Here is a 26,276-nt window from a genome sequence, read left to right as displayed (position 1 = left end):
CTTTCTTTCTTTCTTTCTTTCTTTCTTTCTTTCTTTCTTTCTTTCTTTCTTTCTTTCTTTCTTTCTTTCTTTCTTTCTTTCTTTCTTTCTTCCTTTCTTTCTTCCTTCCTTCCTTCCTTCCTTCCTTCCTTCCTTCCTTCCTTCCTTCCTTCCTTCCTTCCTTCCTTCCTTCCTTCCTTCCTTCCTTCCTTCCTTCCTTCCTTCCTTCCTTCCTCTCTTTTTACTTATAAATCTAATATGTTTCCAAGATTAATTTTAATTATAAAAATCATATACTACAATTTGTTTAGCCATTCACCAACTGATGGACAATGATTAAGGGTGGTCATGAGCAGTATCTCATAAAGCAGAAGCATTGGAGATAAATAAGTTAAAAGAGAGCTTGGAAAGAGATCCAAATAAATAAAGTCACCCCATGATGATATATAGATTAAAATGGAGGAAAAGAAATAGAAGAAAATGGATAAAGATATGTAAAATTATTCTAACAATTTTCATGATCTTGGACCCATCACACTCAAATCATGTCACAGTCCAAGCTACACTTCTAGGGAAGTCAAAATTGTATTAAGTAAAAGAAAGATAGGAAAAGCTGCTGAATTGGACAAAGTGAATATGAAGGAGCCTTGTCCTGAAGATGACACCATTGGGAAAACACAGAGGGATTGAAATTTAAGGTACCTAAAGAATGAAAAAATGTACTATAGATTCAGACTTTAAATAACAGTGATAATAAGAAATCCAAAATGGCATAAAAGGAGAGACCCCTTTGAATTCACTCAAATTTGTCTCCAAAAAGTATAAAAAGTGCCACAAAATGAATTCTGGAGCAGCAAAGCTAAGAAACAATGGAAGGAACAGTGATCCTCCCCTTCCCCTAACATAGGTCAAGAAATAATCTAAAAAGATCAGAATAAAAAGAAAAATATTGATGAGCTCCTGCAGATATCGCTTATCCCCATCCCAGGAACTGTGGGGACTCATCATGTTAATCTACTTCTGCTTTGGATATATGTGGAAAAGAGATCAAATGATTATTGATGATTTAGTGTATATTCTCGAAAGTAATGGCAACTATTTTTAAAAATTAGGTACAAAAGTGGGTACCACAAAATTTTACCCAAATCCAAATTATTTTGCATTTTTGACAATAAAGAAATTTGACCCTTTTGGAAAGGTCTCAACTTCTATGTTCCTTTCAGAAATGTACAGAAATTTCCAAAGATCCCCTTCAACCTTAAGTCCTTTGCATTACATCATGCTAAAAGTCATTGTAGAAGCTAAAAAAAAAACACAAGAAAGAGTCAGGGATGTGTGCCTTAGAAAATCATGGAATGGCTTGGAATCATTCTGATGCCTTTGACATGGTCAGCACATCAGTAGTCATCAAAATTGGAGGATATAGTCCGTGTATGAGAGTGGAACTTGGAAAGTATCCAGAGTGAATGTCACAATATTCTAATTAGGGTTCAAACATCACCCAAAAATATAAATATGACTATACTAGATTAATGTGGATTATTCTTCAAGTGTATCATTCCAGGAACAGAAAGGACAAGGTTGTGCTCCAGAAAATATCTTGCTTCTGGAATCTCATTTATTCCTGATCTGACCCTGAGTATTTCTGTCTGGCTTCAGGAGGATGATATAACATTTGGGAATAAAGATGCAGCCCAGTAGCCCAGCACTGGAGGCCAAGATGGAGAAGATCTCCACAGCCACCATGGCCTTCCCTTTTGTGCTCTGATATGTGGGCAGAAAAGTGATCCAGACACTGCAAAACACCAGCATGCTGAAAGTGATGAACTTGGCTTCATTGAAGGTGTCAGGCAGGTTTCTGGCCAGAAAAGCTACACTAAAGCTCCCCAGAGCCAGAAGGGCTATGTAGCCCAAGACACAGTAAAAGGCAAAGGCAGAGCCCTCGTTACATTTAAGGATGATGTGGCCATATTGAGAGTGTGTGTCCACCTCTGGAAAGGGGGGATAAGTTCCCAACCAAATGCCACAGAAAATCACTTGCAACCCTGAGCAGATGAGGACAACATAGACAGACATTCTAGGATCCATGAACATGCGGATCCTGCTCCCTGGCCTGATACCCTTGAAAGCCAGAACCACTATGATGGTTTTGGCCAAAACAGAGGAAACAGCCATCGTGAAGACAACTGCAAATACTGTTTGTTGTAGGAGACATGTGGTAGTGGTAGGATGGCCTATGAAGAGCAGGGAGCAGAGGAAACAGAAGATGAGGGAGATGAGGAGAGTATAGCTGAGAGTCCTGTTATTGGCTTTGACTATGGGAGTGTCTTGGAACTTCACAAAGACCCCCAGAACCAGAGCTGTCAGTAAAGAGAAGAAGACAGCCATGAAGGCCAGAGTCATCCCCAAAGATTCTTTCACATTTAGGAAGGTGACAACCTTGGGGAGGCAGTGTTCTCTCTGCTTATTTGGATATTCATCCTCTGGACACTTTGTACAATGTTCTACATCTGCAAGAGACAAAGAAGGATTCAAAGTTTAGATTCAAAGAATTATTCCTATATCCAGATATAGGAAATAGTCATGCTAGTTGTGACACCTTCTTCTGAGTCCAGAGGTCAGAGGATTCCCATCTTGCTTGGCTGAGATTCACTGTCTTCCATAAATAACATGACACCTAAGGCTAGACCCAATCCCTTCATGTTCATTATCACTAGCTGATCTTAAATCATTTAATTATATTTAATTGATTAATTAAAAGAATTTCCCCATGGTTTCATATTTTATGTTCTTTCCCTCCCCTCTTCCACCCACTTCCCATAGCCAATACAGAATTCCACTTTGTTTTCACATGTGTCATTGATCAAGACCTATTTCCATATTATTGATATTTGCACTAGGGTGATCTTTAGAGTCTACATCCCCAATCATATCCCCACCGACCCATGTGATCAAGCAGTTGTTTTTCTTCTTCTTTTTAAATTAAAACCCTCACCTTCCATCTTGCAGTCAATACTGTCTCCAAGGCAGAAGAGTGGTAAGGGCTAGGCAATGGGGGTCAAGTGACTTGCCCAGGGTCACACAGCTGGGAAGTGTCTAAGGCCATATTTGAACCTAGGACCTCCCATCTCTAGGCCTGGCTCTCAATTCATTGAGCCACCTAGCTGCCTCCAGTTGTTTTTCTTCTGTCTCTACTCCTACAGTTCTTTCTCCCATTTGCTATTTTTAATTCATTCTCTTAGTCCAATAAACTTGGAAACTGGAAGCTGCTAGTAGCAAATGTGAAGATCAGTTTGTTGTGGTTTTGTTATATTGTGCATCAGCAACTCTAGGAATAGGTTGCTGCATTAATCTTTCATTTATTCCAGCTCCTGATTCACCCCCTTCCATAATGAATTTGTATGAGTTTTATATATATTTTGCAGATGTTTATACATGTTGTCTCCTCCACGAGAATTGAAGCTCTCTGAAATCAGGAATTATTTCCATTTTGACTTTGTGTCCCCACCATTGATCACCAGTCTGTCACATGTCACTATGGAGTGACTGATTGATGATTTATTTCTTATAGACAAATCCTCTTTTGTTTTGTAAATGGTCATCCTGTTAATGCTCAGGAAATTGATGCCTTTCCATGATATATTCAATTCCAAAATATACTAATAGCATGGCTAATCAAATAGCTTCAACCTAAATTCTCATTGGGTCACAGATTGGATTCTTTTTCACTTGTTTTTGGAATAGCGAGTTGACCCTATTTTAAATCTCTCATTTATATCTATGAAATTGTTTGAGATTTACCCCACAAATGGTATTCCTATAACCTTCCCTGGCCCTCTAGAGCTATCTTGTTTTCAGCAGGTAATCTCTTCTCCAAAATACCCCCTTTATTTCTCTTGGCCTCTCCCTCTCTTTTTTATGGTTTTCTATAACATGAATCTTTCAGGCCCCAAAGAGGCCCCAGATTCTAAACTGAATTGTCTCCATGTCATTAGAGTTGAAAATTCCAATAATCTGCCTACTGGTGATGTCAGAAATCCCTACAGAAGCTGTCATTTTACTATAAAGTATAAGTACACATAAATTGCAACAGGAATAAACTATAGGACTTGGAGTCAGGAATGCCTAAGTTCAAACACTGCTTTAGACATGTACTAGTTATGTGACTATGGGCAAGTCACATCTTTGTCTTAGTTTTCATACCAGTGAAATAGGGATAATAATACCTCATGTCATTGTGGTGAGGTTTAAGTAAAATAGTGTAGATAAAGCACAAAATAAAAGCACACTATATAAATGCTAAATCCAATAATAACAATAATCATCATCATTATCATCATCACTAAATTAGTAAATATCTCTGATTCCAGGGAGGAGAAACATGTGTTCTCATAGCAAAGGAGGAGAACAGATAATGGTAGGACCTAGAATTTGTCTACATTCTAGGAACTAGTCATAGAACCAATCTTTCCTCTACTTTCCTCTTTTCCATTCTATCTTGCCTTGAAAAGAGTCTAAAGCAAGACTCAAATGTAATACCAATGGGTGAGTCATAATATCTAGTCTTTTCCCAGATGCCATGATATATTGACTCCCTAGGTATTGTCATCCAAGTGTATATTTACTCATCCTAATTTTGTCCCATTCTTTGATTCCTGAGTTTATTCATTTTCTGATGTCACTCCATATTCAATGTGATGTAGTTGATGGTTGGCAAAAAAAGACCTGTCTTCCATTCCTCTCTCTGAAACATACATTCTTGTAATTCTATAGTAGTCAACCAACTCCTCAATGTTCTAGAATAGTATAAGACAATAAGGTTTACTTTAGGTGCTGTGAAAGGAAATTCTTGGTTCTCTTTTCTATTCTGAGTTTGCACTCATGAAAAGGGAATCCTTTGTTCTTTTTCTTAGTTGGAGTTTAAGCTTTGGTTAACACCAACTTAAGTACCTCACTAGATTTTGAAGACAGGATTAATTCTCTTTTGTCTTCCTTTTGATTGAATCAACACAAGCTTAAACTAGGTGGAGGAGCTCAAAAACCACTTAGTGAATTCACACCCTGCCTAGTGCTAGGTGAGAAGCCAGCAAGATATTGGGAGAGCTCCACCCTTTTTTCTAACTCAAATATCCAGAAACTTGTGAATTCTTTTAAGCGTTCACACATTCAGAAAGGTATGGTTCCAAAGGTGTGAATCCTAGGAGAGTTGCTACCTTCAGAGGACAATAGGTTTAACAATTTTGGACACTTTGATTGGTCCCTGTGAAGAGGGGTGGGAATAGAAACCACCACAAAAGCCACAAAAATCTTTGGGCTGGCAGTCTGGTGAAGTTGAATCTTGTGGAGAGTGTCTCCTGGAGATAGTCATCAAGGAACCTCATTGGAGACTGCAGAGTGGATCCTGACTTCAACTTAGACTCTGACTGCTGGGCTACTGTGGAAGAGGTGAATGCTAAAATGAATGCAATAACTGTATTTTGCAAGGTTATCTCATGAAGAAATGAGATGAAACACTGATTGCCAATTGGGGGGATTGGAATGGAACATTCCAGTTAAGAAAAGGAAAGAGCAGTTGGGGGCTGCTGGTCTTTCCTCTTTGACTTGAAGAGGAAAGAAGCAAAATCTTCATTGAGACTACTTAGCTACCAATTTACAAAATCCCTTGATGAGCAGGAAAAGATCCAGACCATTTATCTGTGTTACAGTAGTGGTATAGAGACTTTTTTCCCTTTGGTGAAGGAAATAGTCTGTTCTTAAGAAGACTCATTCAAGCTATATCTTTGAGACAAGAAATACCATAATCTTGACTCTATAAAGACATTAAGATAGTCTGGGACTTAGTCCCTAGACTTGTGCCTCAAACCCCTGAAGACATCTATAGGAGGGAGATAACTCAGGGACTCCCTGTTTCCTCTTTCCTAATTCATACCATAACCCCTTACCCAGCGAATAGCTAATTTATTTTACTGAGGACTCAGACATCTTAAATGAACTAGAAAGGGATTACAAATACCATCAACTAAAGAAGAAAGAGACTGAAAGCTCTAGTCAGATCTGACTCTATTGTTCAAATAGCTCTGCCTGGGGGGAGGGAGAATTGGTATTACTCTTTATCTGTTCCCTCTCTCTCAAGTACCTGTCAAAACTTTGGTTCCTTTGATTCCTCACTAGTACACTACTTGGTTGGGTGAGTGAAAAGGCTGACTCCCTTTCCAATTTCCTAAGAGACCAGCTTCCATCTTGGAGGAGGCCACATGATTACTCACTACTAGCCCTCCTGGCTGTGTACAAGTATAGGTATTTTCTCTAACCTCTTTCACATTTCTCTATTTTATTGTTTCCCCTCTATTTTGGTAAATAAACTGCACCCTACCATTAAATCGAACCTTTATAGTGCTGACCTGCAAAGTAAGAAGCAGTTCCTAATTGGAGAATTCCCTTTAGCAGTGATGTCACAGGTCCTTCTAATCTCAACCTCTATCCTTATCATTACCTTTTTTATATTGTCTAAAATAATTCATAAAGTTAAATGCCTGCTGCTTTTAGCATTCTCTAGCATGTCTGAATTTTCTGCGTCACTCTGGATCAAACGTGAGACATGAGTTGAATATTGGACTGTTAGTCAGGAGCAATGGGTCTTTGGATGGCTCAATGGTAACCTCACAGAATTATTTAATTCTCTGGATTTCATGTTTGACATAAAATGTATTGAAAAGATGATCTCTGAAGACCCTGCTTGGTTTCAACACTGGTTCAGTCATGTGTAGATGATCCTCTGAAACCAGATCCACAAATTAGAGCAATGGAAAGAGCGCAAAGCCAAAACCTTCTGATGGACTATAGATTTATTATAGAAATATTCGTAAAGCTCCAAGAGAAATATGCAAACAGTATAACGTGGTCCACCAAGAATTCTACCTGAAGGATCTGACTAACTCAGGGGAATACCTCTGTAATTCAGCAGAGGCACTAGTTCTCCCAGTGAAATCAATAAGTATTTTTAGAGAGCATGAATGACTTGCTTTGGGAAGTTATTCAATAATCAGTAGAGTGGAATTACAATACATACTTTTTCTTCAATGGCAGGACCAATGTGTTTCCATTGTTGAGTACCTCTTACCAAATTCTCCCTTTCTCCAGAAATATATCAGTATTTAGACTTTTCCCTCTGTGGGCAGAAGTTGAGAAGTTCTAAAATCTAACTAGATGAATTCTTAGAATAGTAGTCCTAGAGAGAAAGTGTTGTTTTTTCCTTGTCCTGGCATAGATTTTCATTTTTGGATGGACATACCCGTTTTTAAAGAAGCACAGTTAAAGCCACATACAAAGTTCAGAAGAATTCAGTTTGGAAGTGGATCATTCCTGGCAATTGCAGAGACTGAGAGTGGGGGAGAGACATAGTGAGACAAAGAAGAGGAGTAAGAGATGAAGACAGAGATGGAGAGAACTAGGGGCAAAGCAATGGAGGCAGAGAGATAGAGGGAAAGAGTCAGAGATGGATAAAATGTTAGAGACATAAACAGAATGAGAGAAAAAACAGAGAGAAGGAGAAGGGAGAGGGAATAAAAAAACACCTTGATCAGTGTAGCTGTAATTAAGAAAAACTTCCAGGTTATGTTCCTTATTTCAGTGTCAAAAAGACTTCAGGGTGGACTTAATTGTTTTCTTTCCCTTTCCTAATTTTTGTAGCTATCAGGCTTCAGGTGCCTGATATTAGCTTCCTTATTCTAACATTCAAATCCCATAAAATGTCATCTCTTCAGCACAAATCTGCTCTTCCAGGCACTCTTGGACTATACCACAGTCCCAGGTGTTCTAATGATGGAGAGCAGCAAAGTATCAAGAGAACATCCCATTCCCCTCTGGATTTGAACATGAAATCAACTTCTTTTAATTGCCTTTGCCATTGATCTTAGACTAAACATCTCACCTTAAATAACCCAACCTAAAGAACACTGTATATTTTGAGACACTGAGACTGCTTCATTTCAATCAGCACCTTTGATTTCCTGCTGGACTTGAACTCTGCTTTCTGGTATGACCTCTCCATGGCTTCCACTTTAGTATCGAACACACACACACACACACACACACACACAAACATACACAGACATAAATTTCAACATACATATGTACATAAGCTTTAGTCACTAACCAGTATATCCTGTGCAAGAATAAGGGTAAATTTTAGTTCATCAAAGAAATAAGCCATTAAATGATGTTATCCCCATAGCTACTTCTCATCATGTCATAAGGTCAAAGAACCTTGTCTATGATTACTTATTTCAGGATATTTCTTGGCTTTTCTTTGGCCTCATGTGCTCTCCTCCTCTGACAGTGATGTTCCTGGAGGTTGTAGGTGACTGCAAAAATAACATTCCTTATTTTCTATAACTTACCCTTCTGACTGGAAATTTCTCCTTCTGGGCATGGAGAGCAGTCAAAGCAGCAGTTAGGCTGCCCCTCCAAAGGACTCTTCCTAAATCCAGGAAGACAACTTTCACTACACACAGCACTGGGAACCTAAGAGAATGACAGGAGAGTGAAATATGCATCTTTAACTGAGAGCTGCTGATGTGTGCGGCAGAAAAAGGAATCTTATTTATATAACTGTACTTGACAGCCACCCCATAAACATATAGATAGACTATTAAGCTTGGAGTCAAGAAGATCTGACAAATACTTGCTGTGTGGCCCAGGAAAAATCAATTTACCTTTGTCTTTCATAGTTTATTAAATGTTCAAATGGGATTAATAACAATACCTCAAAGGATTGTTGAAAGGATAAAATCATATTCATAAAACCACTTGGAACACATTAGGTGCATGATAAATGCCTCTTCCCTTGTATTTCCCTTTCATATATCTTTGTTCATGCAAAATATTTTTTATATTAGACATTTTGTGTGATAGATATCTTATAGGAAAAAAAGTAATTGACAGAAGGGAGTATAGAAACTAGGAAAGGGGTATGTCTGGTTTAGGTCATACCATATGAGACTATACAGCAGGGAATGAGCAGGTCCTATATCCCTACCAAGACCATTAACATATTTTGAATCACAGATCCAGGGTGCAAGGAGAAAAGGGAACGTGTACACATGGATGACTTGATGAGATAAGTATTGGTTTTAGGCTCTCTATGTTGGTCTATGAAAGGAGTACTTTTGGTGAAAAATGATAACACTGTGGCTCACATCTTGAGTGCAGAGCAGGGGCTCAGCACCTGTTTCCATGCCATTCTGAGGTCTACCCAGTAATAAGCAGGGCAGGATTCCTTTACCCAACAGAAGCTGCAATTCTGTCATTTTGAATCAGCAAAGCTCCCCAAATGGTTGACAGCATCTGAATCATTCTACTGTTGCTTAAATCCAAAGTCAGGTCAAAAAGTAGGAGAGTTCAGAGCAATGTTGGGAGGATGGGAGAGTATAAGCAAACTGCCTTTATCCAGAATCAGACCATTTTGAAAACACTGAAATCTTATATCCTCACCTAAATTATCCCGACATCTTGGAAAAACACCAAAACAACACTCCCCAGAAAAAGAAAGATGACTATTCTAAACCTTCCCTTCAGAAGTGTCTAGAGCTGATGTGAATATGAGGAAAATCCGAAGTTAATAAGTGGACCAAATGAATGATCAAACAAAGAAAAGAACACCAAAATAAAAAGTCATTAGAATAATGAGGATGTTGAAGATACAACCCAGAAGAAAACTATAAAATATCACAAAAAACCTCAAAGAAAAATACAGATTTGCTGTAAGCTCAAATAGAATTCTTGAAAGCAATGAAGCAAGAATTTTTTAAATAACTAAAATGCTTTATTCAATGAAATTCATGTTGTAGAGGAAAAACTGGAAAAGAAGTGACAGATTTTAAGGAGTGAATTGCATAGCAATTAAACAGATTGAAGAAGAGGTACATAATTTTGCCCATGACAGAAATTCTGAAAATAACCTTAGACTAAACAGAAGCTATTGACTTTGAAAGACAATAAGAAATATTAAAATAAATTCAAAAGACATAAAATAAGACAAAAAGTATTTTCTTTTGTAAAAATAAGTGGCATCTAAAATATATTGAGGTAATAAAAATAATGTTTGGACTACTGAGATGCCATGATCAAAGAGAGAATCCAAGCATCATTATTCCTGAAATATTTTCCCTTTTCTTTTCATTTTCCAGTGGTAAAGGTAAAAATTATGGTTGGACTGAATATTTGAGAGTTTGCTTGCCAGGAATTTAATTACTAAATTCCAATAAATTACTTGTCAGAATGGCTTTTATGGTTGTTTATTTACAAGTAGAGTGAAGAAAGTAAGGAATTGAAAGGGAGAGAGAGAGAGAGAGAAAGAGAGGGGGGGGGGTAGCTGCTCTGGCCTGGTCTGAACCAGGCAGGAATTCAGAGGCCCCAGAAGGGGGAGCCCAGAATTAATTTAACAAAGCCTCCACCCTCCTCCAAGATAGGGGCTTCTCCAGAGGCTAGTTCCTCCAGAAAATCCAAGGAAAGGGAGTCAGCCTTTTCACTCACCACATGTCCATCCAAAGGGAAGCAGTCTGAGATCTCAACCTGAGCTCCTCCAATGCCAAGTTCCAAGGTGAAAATGCCCTCACAGGAAGTGACCAACAAATTTAAAAGCAGTTCTTTGTGTCACTTCCTGTGCCTTCCTTCCACCTTTACATGTACCAATGGTGTCTTAAATTTGGCTTTTGAACTGCCCAGGCATCATCCAGTTGTTTTTGATTTGTCACTTGCTAGTACATGTGGGTCATAGACCTTCCCCCCTCCACACTTAATCCTTAAGTGGGGGAGTATACATTCCTGGTGACTAAAAATCTAAAGAATAAGTAGGGTGGAATTAATCTCATTTTCACACCAGTCAATAACATGCATTCTTAAAAAGAAAAAAAAAAACCTTATCTTTTTTTTTTTTTAAACCCTTACCTTCCTTCCGTCTTGGAGTCAATACTGTGTATTGGCTCCAAGGCAGAAGAATGGTAAGGGCTAGGCAATGGGGGTCAAGGGACTTGCCCAGGGTCACACAGCTGGGAAGTGTCTGAGGCCAGATTTGAACCTAGGACCTCCCATCTCTAGGCCTGGCTCTCAATCCACTGAGCCACCCAGCTGCCCCCAAAACCCTTATCTTTTGACCTGGAATCAGTACTCTGTATTGCTTCCAAGGTAGAAGAGCAGTAAGGGTTAGACATTGGGGATGCAATGGATAGAGAAATAGGCCTGGGGTTAGGAATATCTGCTTTCAAATTGGGCTTCAGATACTTACTAGCTATGTTACCTTGTGGAGGTCACTTAACCAAAATTTCCCACAGTTTCTCGTATATAAAATGGGGACACACTGGAGGAAGAAAGAGCAAACCACTCCATTTTCTTAGTTGGACATGACTTAATGACAACAACAAGAAAATATTCCTCCAACAAGTGTGCTTGTTGTCTGCATCATTTTGAAAAAAAATACTTACCTTTCCTGAGCATGAGTTTCCTCAAGTACAACGAGGAAGACAACAGACTTAGATGGTCTTTGAGATCGCTTCATTATCTTGGTCTATAATTTTAATGTAATCATTGGTTTTCTACTATTTGTAAATACAAGCAATAAGGAGCAATCAAATAGTGCCAGAAATGTTCTTGTGATTAGAAGTATCAATCTAACATTTAAAATGTTTCTGACCTTTGAGCCCCACCAGCCCCACACTATGGCATCTTCCCAGATTGTGAAATCTTGACCAAATTGAGCTTTGGGGACAAACTGCCCCACTTTCACCAGAGCGTCAGTTTCATTTGGAAAGAACACATAGTTCATAATGGCATATTGAGCCTCAGATCTTCTCCTCTCATCCACAAACACCTGGTCACCAGCATTGTTGGTAAATTGGGTTTTCTTTAGGAAAGAGTGAAGCTGAAAGGGAAGAGGAATCCCAATTACTGGGTAGTACCTCAGCAATGGGCTCCCATTGAAGTACAATCTATGAGTTATTTGAGATATACTGAGTTTGTTTTGTGGCCTTTTGGAGTTCTGTAGTCTTACATCTCCAAGATGCCTAATTTAATTTTCAGCCTTGATGCCTTGCGTATCTCTTTGCCCCTTTTCTCACTTTTTGTGACATCTTTGAAATTTGCTTTGAAATTTGACTAGATTCCTTGGCTTTCTTTAAGTTTTGCCTAAAATCTCATCTTGTAGAGGCAACTTTTCAACCCTCTTAATTCTAGTGTTCTCTCTGTCTGTTAATTCTTTCCTGTGTTTTAAAATTAATTTTTATATTATTTATTTTATTTTAGTCTCTCCCATTAGATTGTGACCTTCTTTAGGTTGTACACTGTTTTTTTTTTTGCCTCTTTTCATATCCACAGGATGTAAGCACAGTGTAAGTGCATAATAACTGCCGAATTAATGGATAATTTTATGAACAAGAGATGTTTATCCTAGAAAAGGAAAGTATTAGGAAAGCCACCATTGGTCTTTCTAGAGCTGAATGGAGGTCATATGGAACCATAATTTTTTTTATGTCCAATTGGTCCAGAAGACTGAACTAGCAGCAATGGCTAAAAGGGAAAGAGAAGCGACTACTGGGCACCATGGCATATGCCTATAGTTTCTGCTGTTAGGAAGGCTGAGGGTGGTGGATCATTAAGTCCAGGACTTCTGATCTGCAGAACTCTTAAAGGTGACTGGGTGGTCTGAGCTAATTCTGTGAAAAAATGGTGAATTTATGACAGCAGAAGATCACCAGGGTGTTTCATGGCAAGTAGCCAAGGTCAGAGAAAAGGAATTGGTTCAAGCTTCCATGGTGATCAGAATTGGGATCAAGCCTATGAGTGATCATTACATGCTCACCCCTTGTTTTATTGAGGGGGAGTTTCAAGTATGAAATGAATAATAAGAACAGAATTCAGTTTTTTTTAAATTTTTATTTCTCTATTGCCCCTCCCACAGAGACCAAGGATTTGTTACTGAATTTTAAAAGGGAATGAAATCATAGAATCAGTTTAGTTAACATAAGGAAAAAAGATTTAAACTAAAACAACCTGTGAGAGTCACAGAAAGGACCAATGCTACTTCTTTCCTGAAAGACTGGATCAATTAATTCTCATTAAAAATCTCAGGAGAATTTTGAGATAACCAAATTTACCTCTGGTGTAGAGACATACCAAGGAGAATTTTTGAGCCTGATATCTGGACATAGGGGACTGGTGGGAATGTTTGTTTCCATAAGTGGTTAAAAAATCAAAAGCTTCCATTAATGGCTAGAGGACATTTTAACCTGAATCTTTTTTTTCATCAGACATATGTGATTAAAATATTTCTCTGCATAATTTTCATTATGCTCTTAATATAATGTATTGATGTATAGTTAATAAGATCCAGGTTTGTCTAACACAGGACGTGATGAAAGAGAGGATTAAAAACCTATAGGAAAATAAGTATCTCAAGTTCGTATATAAACTCAGATGGAGGTGCAGAGTTAATTGATTGATTCATGAGAACATGTGCATTAGTAAAAGTTTATAAGTATGGATCCCAACCTACTCACGATTGCTTTAGAGCTCCGAATGAGAATTAATGAGAAAATTATTCACTAGCAGGAAGAGACGTCCGGACAACTGACCATTATTTAGTTGTTAGCCACTGTAGGACATTTTATATCCAAATCAAAACCACACAAGCTAATGAGAAATACTATTTCAACAATTATAGCTGCCACAAAATGGAATAAAGTATATTGAGAGATGATAGATTATTCCCTGACTAGATGTCAATGGACAAAATTGTTGTGAAAGCAGTTCCAGTCCAGGTCACATGAATGACTACTTGATGGAACCAGAGGTCATTTCCAGCTCCAAGTCTCTATGAAATAAACAGCAATTCTCCAAATGACAACTCACAAGTGCTGGGAATTAACAATACAATCTGTGAGGAGAATGTAATCAGAGAATTAGGGATTTGCGAGGGAGTTCATTATCCATTGTGTAGAATTAATAACCAAAATATATTGCCAATACATCATAACTAAGAAGTGGCCACCCATTTGATATTACCTGCCATGAATAAGGTACTAAGTATTCTTCATTTACCATTGATCTTTTCTCTGATTTTCTTCTAGATATTTCATGGAGAGCCCAAGCCACAGCATAGACAGTATTGTAGATGGTGTAGCTAAAGCCTGACATAGTCATATCAAAAGAGCCCAATGGTAAAGTGTCCAAGGAAGCATTGGGTGAACATAATTCTTGTTCTAGGTATTCTGGTTGATTTGGGCACCTAAAAGCAGAGAGCCAGAATCCCCTCAGTAAAGCATCATGTGGATATTTTGTAGGTGTAACTGTCTTAAGAAAAGTCTTGAATCCAGGAATTTCTCTTGTCAAGTATGAAAATGTGAGAGCCCCATGGAAAGCAAAACCTTGACTATAGAGGGGCCTCATAGTAATGTCCCAGTGAGACGTGGCAATCCACACCTTCTCTATTTGGAATATAGGAACTTGTGAATGTCTCAAAATCATTAATGAATCCGTGTCACCATGGACGACAATCACTTTGCCTGATGATGTCATGATCCTGGGCATGAAGGTCTTATGTGATTCCATTTGGGTTCTTTCACTGACAGGGATTTTTTCTGTAAAGGACACACAAACACCTTTCTTTACCATTTCCCCCCTTATTTCCCAGAGGAATTTTTCCCCTCTCATATCATCTGAGACAACCAGTCCTATCCAGTTCCATTCAAAATATACCATTAAATGGACAACACCTTGGTGGAGAGAAGTGTCTTTGGGGGCCATCTGATAGAGGGAAGGAAACTGGATCTTGTCACTAAGAATTGCATCAAATGGGCCATAGCTGATCTGGAAGAGAAAGAAACAGGAATCAGCTTGTTCCATGGTGATACTGAGAGAACTGAAGCAAAACGTGAATTAGGAAATGGGCCTTTTTTGTTGACAGAAAAGATGATGTGAATTTTAGTCTATTTCACAAATACAGAATAGAAATACAGAACAAATACAGTTATAAATACAGAAAATCTCTCTATTTATCCCTCTCAGTCCTCAAAGGGACAGTGATATAGTGCAGTGGCAGGATTCTCTATAGACGGAAGATGTGGGAATGTGTTAATTAAGTTTGAATGATGAAAAAATTAATGAATAAGAGAAATGAATTCAGTAGGAAAAGGGAGAAGGTAGAGAAAGAACGGAATAAATTATTACACATAAAAGAACTACATATGGAAGGTGTTTTATATTTCAGCATAACATTTTGAGGGAATGCAACAGTACCTCACTGATATTATTTGGATCAAGGAAGCAAGTAGTTATATACATAATTGGGTATAATAATACTTGTTTCTTAAAGGGAAACAGGAGGGTAATGGAATAAGAGGAAGAGGAGTAATAAAAAACCAGGACTAATAAAGGAAGGTAGTTAAATTAGAAAAAGTTTGCAGGAAATTTCTCAGGTAAAGATCTTTTTTCTCTTAAATATAGAGAACTGAATAAAATTTACAAAAATAAGAACCACTGCTCAATTGATGAATGGTCAAGGGATATGAACAGGCAATTTTCAGAAGACATAAATGTTATCTATATTATCATTTTTTGTTCTTCATCAGTCATGGAGGTCTTTCCAACTCATATGGAAATCAAGTAGTTTACTATTCCTTATTTCATAATAGTATTATATCACCATCATATACCACAACCATTCATCAAGCAAGGGACACCATCTTATTTTCCAATTTTTTGGCATCACAGAGAGCGCAGCTATAAATAATTTTGTATCAACATTTTTCATTATTATCTCTTTGGATTACAAATCTAGTAGTGGTATTGCTGTGTCACAGAGTAGGTATTCTTTTAAAGCCCTTAGGACATAATTCCAAATTGACTTTCAGAATTGCTGGGTCAATTCACAACTCCACCAACAGTGTATTAGTGTCCCAATTTTGCTCCATTCCTTCCAACATTTATTATTTTCCTTTATTGTCATAATAGCCAATCTTCTGAACCTAGCAATTTCTGAAAGCAGATTCATTCCTCCTCTACTGTCAGGATGAAAGAAGAACTAACCTACAATGTATGCACCATTCTGACACTTCCCTATACAGAATCTTATGCAATCGTGTGCCTTTTAGCCAACAAAGATGCAAGATGAATTCTTTACATGGTTCCCCTGACTTAGGGATCTCACTTTGGTTTCCAAATTCCAATAAAGATCTCTGTGCCCTTTCAGCTTTCAGTTATTGTTTTTTTTTGCTGGTCTTCAAGTACATGACCAGAACTCTGAAATCTCAATGTGAGTTATACCACAAAATTCCCTGAGCTAATTATCCAAGGCCTCTAAACCCTGAATGTATGTGTAGAGAATATTAGAGACAAATAATATTTAATGAAAATATGAAAGCTTTAAAATAGGAGTGAAGACAGAAATAGAGGTTTTCAGTCATTCCTCTTTTAATAGGAGTAACCCCATACTAAAAACTGGTCTCCAATTCATTTATAGCAGGACTCATATTTTCCTTTTTTTTTTGTTCCATGAAGCAATCCCTATTTCTGTTCTGGTTTCCAGACCACAAAAGCAGTCAGTTATATGCTTGACAAACAATGACAATACTCAGTATGCAGCCAGGCTGAAAAGTATATTAGCCTATCTATAAGGCCAGTGTTCTAGAAGATCCTTTTCTGGTCTTTAACAGGTGAACTGCCTTCTGAAAAGAGTTTCCTCATACAACCAGTATAACAATGTCTTTTGTACTCATTAATTAAGTTAGTTACCTACTTGTGAGCAATGTCATGAATTTATTCCTGTACCTGCCTTTCCATAAAGATACTTATGGCTCTATTATTATACCATTATATATATATATACCATTATAGATAGCCTTACCATGTGCTCATGTTCCAGGCTTTTTTTTTGTATATATCACTCTTCGCAATGAATTAAGGTTGAACATTATTGAACTAAAAGATTTCAAAAGATAAAACACCAACAGTGAGATACGATAGACTGACCAGTCTTTCAACTGGAAGTCCAGGTATATAAATTTTAATTTTGATTTCTACTCGTACATTACATGAATTATGTAATGCTGAGCAGATATTTTAAGCTTTCCAATTTTCAGTGACGTCATCTGTGTGATGGGCAAGTAAATCTAGGTTTTCCTATCAGATACTTTCATGAACTGCATTCTAAATGGCTCCCATTCTCCTCTTGGTCTACAATTTTGGATGATGCTCCAGGAGAAGTTTACCTTCCCTGATGATTGAGGCAGCTTCAAGGTGCAGTGCCAAGGGGATTTCAATGGTGTCAAGAAGACCAGAGATCAAATTCTGCCATGGGGACTTCTTAACTGCATGATTCTCGATAAGTAAATTAATTTTTCTCAGTCTCAGTATCCTCCTCTGTAAAATTAGGCTTATAATATCACCTGAGGGGATGGCTGTGAGGAACAATAACAGTACTTATATAAAGCACATTAAAAACTTTAAAGCACTTCATAAATGCTAGTTATTGTTGCTGTTATGTTATTACAAATAATAATATAATAGTATTTTTTGGTTGATAAAGGCATAGAGAACGGCATAGTCAGATTGCCTATCATTCACCTGTGGAAACTTGTAGAGGTCGAGTATTGTCCCCATTTGGACAGAGAGAGCTGAAGTGACTCCTCCAATAACAGCCACAGCCTTGTCCTGCTTCCTGCAGCTGTAGTTGGGAATGGGCTGGTCTTGGCCAGACAGCCACCTCAGGGAGCTCTCCAAGGTTCTCTCATCACTGTGGTAAGTGTTGTAGAGGTGGAATCCCAGGGAAATGTTGGGCAACAGATGGGAATCTCTGTTAATCTCCTCTACAGCAAACAGTAGAGCCAGAGCCTGCTGGTAATTTTTGTGGAGCCACCTGTAGGGGTGAGTGCCACAGAATGTTAACAAATGCCACAAAAAGAACTCTTTTCAGAAGGAAGAATTCCTCAGTCAGGAGAGTCAAAACTAAGCACTTAACCAGTTATTCAGTTCATTTAATTTATATTAAAAGAAGCCCTGTCTATGTGCCTTGTTCCTATACTCTTCCTTTCTTGTGATTCCAGAGAGAGTGAGGATTATTGGCCTTAAGTTTTTATGTGATTCTGTTTGCTTGAGTCACTCCTTTATTCCAACAATAGATACAGAGCATCCAGATCCACCTAGATCCTATAGAACATCTGCATGTTCCTTGACCCTAGGAGAACTATTTTATAAAGGACAACAATATAAATGTACCAATAAAAGTAATATAAGGTTGTACAGGTAAATAACATTGATATAAAAGAAAGCAGAGTAGAGGTTAGGTCGCATTCCTATGAAGAAATAACAAAGGCGTTATGAAGGGCTTCATGGCCCATGAAATGTGAGGATGACTTTGCTATATGGGTCTTTGGGGAAGGGGCCATTCCAAGGGAAGGAAATGTATGACACAAACCAGTCCACATAGGTGTGAGAATAGGAGGGACTGCACATTTGGGGTTCCAGTGTCTTAATTTGCTCCTTTCTCATTTATCTGATGAAAGATGAGGTTCAGGCTTAGTGTCCCCTACTTTCTAACTATTTCCCTTTTAGAATAGAAAACCAAATTCATTGAAAACATTGTTATCTTGTAACCATTATTCAATCAAGAATCCAGTCATAAAGAAGAGACATCTCAGGTATTCATGGCAATGTTTTAAACTAATGTCGTAAGATTTCTCCAGCAGCTACCCTGTCAGACAATCTCAGACTGTTGTATTGGGGATAGAAGCTGAGGATGACAGCATCACAACTTGTGGGTAATACACTCCCCATGCTAGCATCTCCTTCATTTTAAGTTCTTTCCATTTGCTAGTTTTCTGAGATTTAAAGAAATTATGTCCATTTTTTACTTAGTTCACTTTCTATTAACTTTCACTAAGTAATGTTATTCTCATGACAAAATTTAAAACCAATAGAGTTTAGATGGCATTTGATAGAACAGGATTTTTGTTTAAATTCTCACCGTGGTAAAACCTTCTTTTCCTTCTAAATTGTACCAACAATTCTCCCTAGATGGAGAATAATGATAGAAAAGAGAATAAGAGCAATCATATTAAAGCATTAAATCAATAACCATTGATGAAAATGATTTAATGCTTTCCCCCCTTTTCTACAAAAAATCCTTCTAGATCCTCGAGAATATCTAGAATATTTTCTTATTAATGAGTAGAAAGACAGACAAAAAAGGAAACAAAGTTATCCAGAGCAGTTAAAAAAGTGACTGAAGGTAAGATAGATCTATAGAAGCATTTGACAGCAAGATGTTACAAAAGAAGAGGTTAGGATGCTTATCTGCCAAAGGATCATCCATTGTATTACATAATCTTAACAAGTATGACAGAGTTAATTGCTAACCTGCTTTCCCTCAGCTATCACATGGGGAAATTGTCCAGGAAGTGGTGTATTTTAGTCTCAATCCCAATTCCATAGTGCTGACTAACAGAGAGGACCTGCTATATCAATCTACAAAGGGAACTGATCCAGGAGGAAGCACAAAACTAAGGTCTGGCCATCAGCACAAATGTCAGGACAGCTCAGCTATGTCTCCTAATGGAAATATAGCTCCACTTCTTTTGGAATGCTACAGTTTAGAAAAGTTGAACTAGATAAACAGGAATTCCTCACATATGACTTGCTGAAAATCAGAATACTACAGACATCACTGAGAAAAGAGTGGGCATTCCAGTAATACAGTTCTAAATCTCACTGAACACTTACTACACAGGTATCCTGAATATTCCTCTGATTTCCCGATAATTCCAAATCTATTGATCCCTCAGTTTTAGACTCTGTCTCAGGATGCTCAAATTAGCTGTGTTGCAATATCCTATCCTGGTCTACTCTGCCTATATAGAACATATACATAGTTCTAAGAAACATCAAGGAAAATGATAAATTCACATACTCCCAAGATGGAGAATATCTAATGGTATATGTTCCAATGGTAGGAGACCTGGGACAAATATAATGTCTTCACTGAAGTAGGAATTCCCAGGGCTCTGTAAAATATTATGTTCACTGTTTAGTAGTAGTCTCTCGGTAACTGAGGATGACGATTGTCTTTGTGCATTTTCATCTATGGAGGATAGATGAGTGTGCACAAAGACTTGTGCGTGAAGGAGATTTAAATGGAAAAGTCGATGCACAGAGACAGTCCCACTCTCTCGGCATTGGAAGCCTGGGTCCAGTGGCATGAAAAATCGTTACACCTGGAGACTTCCACTTCACTGTTTATCATATGGGGTAATGTAGAAAGGAAATTTGAGAGCTTTCATTCTTGCAGATGGGGCAGATCTCCTTGCCCAATTTTAGTACACTCTGTACCACTCAGTCTGCCCAAGGATATAAAAGGGACAGAGTGCTCTAAACTTCAGGGTATTAATATAATTCCTGGAGTCTTGGAGTCCACTTCCATTCTTAAGCATCAATATTAGGTCAGGAATGGGTAGTGAATACAATAAAAGACTGAACCTGCTTCGGAATGACCTTTTTGGGTATAGGTATTTGCAGCAGAGTGAAGAAGAGGAAATAGAAGAAATTAGTTTTTTTTTCTGTTTAACTCTGAGGGTCAATGAAACATAAGGAAAACTGTGAAGGATGTAAAAGAATTAAGAGACAAGAAGAGAGGGGAAGCCTGTATTGAATCATGCTATATGAGCCTGCCTTCTGCTTCATCTATAAAGTTCTCTGTCTAATCACCACAGCAAAATTAATATCATAGAGATAGCGAGACACTTACTGATAAGGCTTACAAGCTTTGTTAGGAGGACTTGCAAACAGGTCTGCTCCTGTAATACTGTTCACTTCAGCTGAGAATAGTGATAAAAAGATCCCAATTACCAGGTCTCCATCTTGAGAAACTAGGGGATTGATCTGGTGGAAGCAGGGGAGGTTTCCCATCCTGTGCTCAGATCCTGGAAGGTGCAGGAGCATAGAGAGGAGAAAAGAAGAAAGCAGTTGAGAAATACTTTTCTGAATAGGGAGCAACATCTCCCTGAAGATTAGCCAAGTTCCAAGGCTGAGAAAACACACTCAGACCAGTGCAAAATTAACTGCCTTAATCATGGACTGGTGAGGAACTGTCCAGCATCAGAACTGTCCTGTCCTTTTTTATTAGGTGATCATGCTCTGGTCTGTCTGCCACTCCTGAGGAAACACAATGGGACATTAGTCAGGCCCATAACTAAGTCAAGGGCAATAGTGCAAGGCAAAATGAATGTTTTATAGTTTCCTCAGCTTTTAGGTTTTGTTCTGTCTCCTGGCACCCTTGTTGTTAGATTCTGTTAGGGACCTCTCCCACTTCAGTCTCCACAGGGAAGTCATGATCCATGAAGAACTCTGGGGAGAAAACTGCCTGAGGCACTCCAGCTGAGTCTCTGCATCCAAGGGAAAAAACAAATATAAAGTGTTTTGGACTCTTCTTTCCCTTGTTCTCAGTGGAGGCTACAATACAGAAGTGCCTTCCTAGGAAAGCAATTTCTGTGTTTTGGGTAGACAAAATAGTCCGTTGAATAAACTTTTAAAAAATTCCCTGGTAGGTGAGTAGCTTAAAAAACACACCTTAAGTGATGACAATTTCCCTGATAACTTCTAATTTTGATGGCCTTGATGTCAACTCCCTCAACTCCCTGCCTCACTTCTCTAGACTAGGCTGTGAGGCACTCTCTTCTGAAGCTGTATTATAGTATGTGCAATGCTCACAAATACCTATCCTACTTCTCCTTTCACTGCCTTGTCAAGATCATTGCATCACAGTCTCGTAGAAAAAAGGGGCCTTGGAAGTTGCTTAGTCAAATAGATTTGTGACAGAATTCCCCTTCCCACTGACTAGCAATACCGACACAGCAGCATTACATTTCCTGCCTAGTAAGGTTATAATGACAGATGAAAGAAGTAACGAATTTAGAGTTGCCAGAACCTCTAGAGTGAATCTGATTTAACACCTTTTTTATAGGTGAGGAAACTGATGCCCAGGAAAATAAATGACTTGTGTGCATTTACACAATATGGAAAAGATGAATTCTGGCCTTTTGACTTCACTTAATATTCTTATTGCCCATTAATGCTACCAAAGAAGGGCACAGGTATATACGATACATTCAGATTTCAGGTTGACATGTACTTGTTTAAGAATCTTCATTATTAGTATTTTGCCTTCATGGATTATCTGAATTATAATGTACTGAAGAGGCTATTCAGGGTAAAGCATCATAGATGCAACTGAGCATTCTTGTGTGTATGATTAAATTACTAGAAAAGGAGAAGGAATACAAACTTTAGGAGAACCTGGCATCACTCTTACAAAACTAGCCAATCTCAATATCATCCCCGGTTGTGGACATCCCATGCGTGCTGTGGGAGAAAGGAGAAACAAGAGTTTGAATGAATGATTGGATAGATGGATCAATGAATGAATGAAAATGAATTTCATGACTAATTGTGTTACTTTCTGGTGACACCAATACCAAAGGAAAGACATTCTTTGTACTCTCGAAGCTTTTATTATAATGAGGGAGATAACAGATATAGAGAAGTGATTATCAGGTATGTATATTTTGGTGTGGAAAGTTAGAGAGATGAGTAGAGGCACTATGGAAAGGGGTAAGGCATCCATTCAGAAGTAATGGCAAAAGTGATTTGATAATAATTTCAGAACTGGAAAGAAAGCTTGAAAAAGCTAGCAGGTAAAATGAAGCTTACCTTTCAGGGAGCCTAAACTCTGTGGGTGACTACCATCATCTCTATTCCGGAGAGCAGATCTGCAGGGTGGGAGGTAAACTGTGCAATGGTTAAGTCCCTGGAATTTGGCCTCTGTGGAGACAGGTGAAGCAGGTGTTTTTTCCTGGTCAAAAGTCTTTGAGTCAAAGTCATAGAGAAGCCTAAAACTCCACGTTACCCTCTTCAAGGAAATCAATCCATAGGCAGAATATGTTTATTACCCATAGTAAAAATGCTAGTCATTCTGATACCTGTGTGCTTGAATTAGGGGCTCCAGCCTATGGCCTCTCTCCTTCCCTTGTATGAGAGTACCTGGTGTGATTTGCAAGGACAGAATTCTTTTTACTGTCTATAGGAGAATGATGGAGAAGAGGTAACTGGGCAAGTGTTATAGAGAGATTGTTAGGTAGATACAATGTTTATCAAGTTCTTTATATGTAGCAGGCTCTGTGCTAAGGTCTGTGGATACATATAGCAGCAATCGAGCCAGCCCCTGTCTTCAAGGAGTCTACAGCATAGTGGGGGAATATAATAAATGAAAGGGTATTGGAAAGCAGAGAACAGAAGGAGCCTCTAGGAAGTGCCATTGAGTCCTGCTTTCTGACCATGTTAGGCAAAAGTTTCTCCTCTCAAATCCAATTGGAAGCAGGAGTACAAGTAGTTCAAGTTGTCCATGGTGTGGAGAAGGTCAGAGAATGGTGCCATGGTCAATAACTGCAACTAAGTACCAACTAAGTGTATCTTTCCCCATGATGTTTAGTCTTCTCCCAGACAAGCTACGATCAACCTACAGGTAGGCTTTGCAGTCCTGAAGTTGTTCCCATTGCAACGTTTTATGAAATGATTACGTATTCTTTAATGGCTCTATGCTCATGTTGCCAGTGGAAGCATTAGCCGTGAGACCTTGGCACTGATGCTGCCTGCAATCAATATGGCCCCTTACCTCATGAGTAAGCCCTCAACAGTGTCTCACCTTTGTTATCATTCCTTCTTAGTTCTGATTTTCTGGAAGTAATCCTACTAGTTTTTTAGGTTTAAACTTATATAGTCCTCTTCTCCCAGGAATGCCCCCAAAGGGCCCAAATTGTTTATCGGTTAATACTTATAGATTTTCAAAGGTCTTTGTCAGAATTACTCTCAAGACCAGACATAAGTTAAGCCAAAAAGCAGACTGGTCAGTGGTAAACAACTAGTGGCAAGATATCTAAAGATGTCCATCATGTAGACATTGGGGAGAAGTTAGAGAAGAGGTATGGACAAAGCATGAGAAACTATGGAGAAGCTTCAACATAGATCCCAGAAATAATTGCATATAAGCAGGAGATCTAGAGAAAGGACACACATATAGGGAGAGGCTCCTTTGGGGAATTTGTTATCCTTGGAAAAGAAACTCATCTTTTACTTTAAATCCAGCTGATCTTACTCTGTCCTATCCTTCTTTGGACAGAGAATTTCTTGTGAATTGAGAGATTTCAGGGATTCATGTCTATGAACTTAGTTGATTTGAACAAACATTTAAGTACCTTCTGTGTGGAAAGACCAAAGCCGAGATGTGAGGAGGTTCAGAAACAAAGTTTAGAAGATGTGTAATCATTTCCTAATAGATTTCTTAGTCTGGTAATGGGAAAATGCAAGGGAAAAATTCAGTTATTAAACATTTTACATGCAAGGTTGAAGAGTGTTAAATAAGTTATAGTAAAGGGATATCATTGGGAGTATCCAGGGAAGATTTTCTGATTTTTACATTAATCTTTAGATGATGGGAATGACTTCCAATGCTGTTTTAAAGAGTAAAGATATAAATAAAGTCAATGGAGGGAAACAATGGAGCATGAACTCTAAATAAAGGAGAAACATGTTCAGATGTGTGGGTAATGGGGTTCATTAGTCAGCGGTGGCCTCATTGTTAGAATATGTACAGTACCATTTGCCTTCTGCCAGTCTATATGGTGCTGCTAAACTTACTTCTTTTTGCCCTTGCTTCTGAGAACACAGTGGGAAGTAGACTCTTTCTTATAAGCTTCCTTCATGGTGATGAAAAGACTTCTTATAGCTGCTGAACCAGAATTGAGTGTGCATAAGACATTTTCAAACAGATGAATTCTCTCTCTCTCTCTCTCTCTCTCTCTCTCTCTCTCTCTCTCTCTCTCTCTCTCTTTCGAGTATTCTGTGAGAAAAGACCTATTATAGATCTCTCTAGGTGGGAGAATAGACAGTTGCAATTGCCTGTCTCAATTGTCTCATTTCCTTACCGTATTGCCATGTGACTGTGAATGTCTTTTTTTTTTTCCATTTAATTTCGATTCCTTTCTAATCTCAGATGATTGAACTGAGGAGAAATATACAACATTGTGACCTTTGAAGAGTCAAAAGGATTGCCACATCTCTTAGCATCTATATCCAAGTCCAGCGAAAAATATGCCTTGGAAATGGACCTATCTGATCCATTTCAGACATGAATTGGCCCTGGCACTGTAGGCACTGTGTCCTGAATTAAGTAAGCAACTTACCTACTGGGTATGCCACACAGAGCAGTAAATTTAATGGTGAGAATGTTTGGTTACAAATATTCATTTTTTGCATATTGTCTTCAAGAATCGACAGGTTTTGTGATTTTATTCCTTTTAGCACAATAGTATTCCATCACCAACATATATCATGATTTGTTCAGCCATTCCCCAATTGAAGGGCATCCCCTCATTTTCCAATTTTTTGCCACCACAAAGAGCACAGCTATGAATATTCTTGTACAAGTCTTTTTCCTTATTATCTCTTTGGGGTACAAACCCAGCAGTGCTATGGCTGGATGAAAGGGCAGACAGTCTTTTATCGCCATTTGGGCATAGTTCCAAATTGCCCTCCAGCATGGTTGGATCAATTCATAACTCCACCAGCAATAAATTAATGTCCCGACTTTGCCACATCCCCTCCAGCATTCATTACTTTCCTTTGCTGTCATGTTAGCCAATCTGCTAGGTGTAAGGTGATATCTCAGAGTTGTTTTGATTTGCATCTCTCTAATTATAAGAGATTTAGAACAATTTTTCATGAGCTTATTAATAGTTTTGATTTCTTTAACTGACAATTACCTATTCATGTCCTTTGCCCATTTATCAATTGGAGAATGGCTTGATTTTTTGTACAATTGATTTACTTCTTTGTAAATTTGAGTAATTAGACCTTTGTCAGAGATTTTTGTTATGAAGATTGTTTCCCAATTTGTTACTTCCCTTCTAATTTTGGTTATGTTGGTTTTGTTTGTACAAAACCTTTTTAATTTGATGTAGTCAAAATTATTTATTTTACATTTTGTGACTTTTTCTAAGTCTCACTTGGTTTTAAATTATTTCCTTTTCCAAAAATCTGACATGTATACTATTCTGTGTTCACCCAATTTGCTTATAGTTTCCTTCTTTATGTTCAAGTCATTCACCCATTCTGAGTTTATCTTGGAGTAGGAGGTGAGGTGTTGATCCAAACCTCATCTCTCCCACACTGTCTTCCAATTTTCCCAGCAGTTTTTTATCAAA

At 38.1% G+C, this 26,276-nt stretch overlaps 1 protein-coding gene across 1 annotated transcript; it reads right to left on the bottom strand.

Annotated features, from left to right (window-relative positions):
- Window positions 1–1,593: 1,593 nt before the first annotated feature.
- LOC130457955 (vomeronasal type-2 receptor 26-like) lies at window positions 1,594–20,961 on the bottom strand. Its single transcript, XM_056820826.1, has 6 exons — window positions 20,768–20,961; window positions 17,593–17,884; window positions 14,035–14,838; window positions 11,669–11,896; window positions 8,379–8,502; window positions 1,594–2,489 (listed from the first exon to the last, which is right to left on the bottom strand). The coding sequence occupies exons 1-6, from the start codon at window positions 20,959–20,961 to the stop codon at window positions 1,594–1,596; spliced, it is 2,538 nt and encodes an 845-aa protein (XP_056676804.1).
- Between the last annotated feature and the right edge of the window lie 5,315 nt (window positions 20,962–26,276).

This window comes from Monodelphis domestica, chromosome 3 (genome assembly GCF_027887165.1).
Source record: "Monodelphis domestica isolate mMonDom1 chromosome 3, mMonDom1.pri, whole genome shotgun sequence".
Lineage (NCBI taxonomy): Eukaryota > Metazoa > Chordata > Mammalia > Didelphimorphia > Didelphidae > Monodelphis > Monodelphis domestica.
Note: the sequence above shows the minus strand (reverse complement) of the source record. Positions and strands in the feature narration are given on the sequence as shown.